Source organism: Sinocyclocheilus anshuiensis, unplaced genomic scaffold, assembly GCF_001515605.1.
Source record: "Sinocyclocheilus anshuiensis isolate Anshui unplaced genomic scaffold, SAMN03320099.WGS_v1.1 scaffold164, whole genome shotgun sequence".
NCBI classification, from domain to species: Eukaryota; Metazoa; Chordata; class Actinopteri; order Cypriniformes; family Cyprinidae; genus Sinocyclocheilus; species Sinocyclocheilus anshuiensis.
Window position 1 is genome coordinate 1,451,637 of NW_015557128.1, and position 2,554 is coordinate 1,454,190.

The 2,554-nt window shown below is 30.9% G+C and overlaps 1 protein-coding gene across 1 annotated transcript in view; it reads left to right on the top strand.

The window, feature by feature from the left end:
* Positions 1-2,554, top strand: part of LOC107677922 (potassium voltage-gated channel subfamily H member 7-like) — a 107,018-nt gene that overhangs the window by 82,403 nt on the left and 22,061 nt on the right. The window contains exon 9 of the mRNA XM_016472992.1: positions 1,481-1,733. Coding sequence (XP_016328478.1) covers positions 1,481-1,733 — 253 coding nt within the window. The remainder of the gene's footprint in view (positions 1-1,480; positions 1,734-2,554) is intronic.

The window sequence follows — 2,554 nt, forward strand, 5'->3', positions numbered from 1 at the left end:
ATATATTTATTTATTTATTTATTTTTGTGATACTGTCTTTAAGAAACAACAATAACAACAACAATAATAATAATAATAATAATGACCAAATAAAAAGTCCAAAAAATTTATATTTTTAAGTTGGGCAATATAACTTACTTTATAAAAAAATAAAATAAATCAGCCTGTTTATGATGTTTGATGCATATATTAGTATTTAAAAATGAAACAATAATAAATAAATAAAAAATCAAATAATGACCAGACCACTTTTATATCCTAGTACTTATCATGTGTTTCCAACACAATCAAGTCAATATATTGCAAATATCCAGTATATCGCCCAGCCGCAGCATATATTTTATGCTGCATGAATTAGCATACATTAGATGGGGGTCTATGGCAGCCAATCTGATTTAGATGAGACTCAAAGATTAAAAGTTACCCTTGTTAAAGCCAGTCTGCTGTTACTAAGAAACTGAATCTGTTAGCCATTATTGAACCCTCATTATTTCATCCCTTTTAATTGATGATTGCGCCGCTAATATGAGCACAATAATTGGCACTTGGAACATTAGTCTGCCTAGTTTAAAGTCTCTTTCTTGCCACTTTAACCGCATGAATACATTGGCAGAAACATCATAATGCAAAATAATTTCATTAGCCGTGGAAAAACACTCTCAACACCAGGACTCAGTTCCAAAACCGAGTGAACTGTCACTTTTAAAGCATCATAAAAATGCTTCTGACATGAAGGCAGTTCAAAAAGGCAGATGCCTCTTCTTTTGGCCAAATTTTAAGGCCATAATGCATTGAAAAAAGCTGAGTGAAAAAGTCCATTCAAATAAATAAATAAATGCTGTTCATTTAAACTTTCTATTAATAAAAGAATCCTGAAAAACAAAATGTATCCTGGTTTCCACAAAAAATATAAAACAGCACAACTTTTTTCAACACTGATAATAATCAGAAATGTTTCTTAAGCAGCAAATCAGCATATTAGAATGATTTCTGAAGATCATGTGACTCTGAAGACTGGAGTAATGATGCTGAAAATTCAGCTTTGATCACAGGAATAAATTACATCTTAAAATGTTACAATAGAAAACTGTTTTTTTATTTTTTATTTGCAAGAACATTTCACAATATTACAGTTTTTACCATATTTTTGATCAAATAAATGCAGCCTTGAGCAGAACAGAGTTCCTTCAAAAAAATTACAAAATTTACCAATCAGAATTTTTTGAATGGTAGCACAATTTATTATAATTATTATTATTAGAGTTTTCTATTGTTATTCTATTTATTTTTGGTTTCACATGGTAAACAGTAAGGCATCTCTCTATGTTTTGGAACGGAGCCCATAACATTACAGAATAACAAAGAGTGTAATTGTAGATAGTGTCTGCACTAATGAATGTACTTGCTTTAATCTTCAGTGGTGGAGCTGAAAGAGTGTTTTTCACCTCGAGTGTCACCTCATTCTGGCATCTCTCTGCAGGTCTTGAAAGGCTTTCCTGAGTGTTTACAGGCAGATATCTGTCTCCATCTGAACCACAGTCTCCTTCAGGGATGTAAAGCTTTCAGAGGTGCGACACAAGGATGTCTGCGTGCTCTCGCCATGCGCTTCAAAACCACCCATGCTCCTCCTGGAGATACACTCATGCACTGCGGGGACGTCCTCACCGCGCTCTACTTCCTGTCTGGAGGATCCATCGAGATCCTCAAGGACGATATAGTGGTGGCCATTCTGGGTAAGAGAGCATGACCTTGTTTTAAAAGAAACACAAGGAAAATGACATCGTATAAAATCCATAATCCATGACTAACAATGCAAGAAAGACTGAGTTTAATAATATATTATATAGTATCTAAATAATTGGATGCAAAATATTTATTGCTGAAATAGTTGAAATATCGCTTCTGCAATGCAGCTCCCAGCACGTGCCTTTGAAGGAAGATGAATTAATAAATTAAATTGCAATAATTTATTAACATATATATATATATATTTGTGTGAGTAATATATTTACAATAATGTACTTATAAAATAAAAATTTGTTTTAAAAATAAAATTCATATATTATAAATTTATATTGTTATATTTTACTAAAACTGACAACAGAATTTAAACCATTAATGAAAGCAAGCATTAAGTGAAACAATACATTTTTACTTAAAATAAAAAAAGAAATAAAATAAACTTTATTTCAGCTAGTTCCCAAGGCAACATTTCTCATTTTAATTTAGTTTAACTTGATGTAAAATATATATGTAAAAACAAAAAAAATTACAAAAACACACAAGGAAATTACTAAAACTTTAAATAAAATTAAGATATAATTAAGATATAAAAACTAAAAATATTAATAAAAATATAATAGTATCCCAATGATACTAAAATAACCTTGATTTACACACACACACACATATATATATATACATGTGTGTATATATATATATGTGTTCTTATTCTGCTCAGTTCTTATTCTGCTGGATCTTTCTGCTGCTTTTGACACTGTCAATCATCAGATCCTCCTGTCTGCCCTCTCTTCAATGGGCATCACAGGGATTC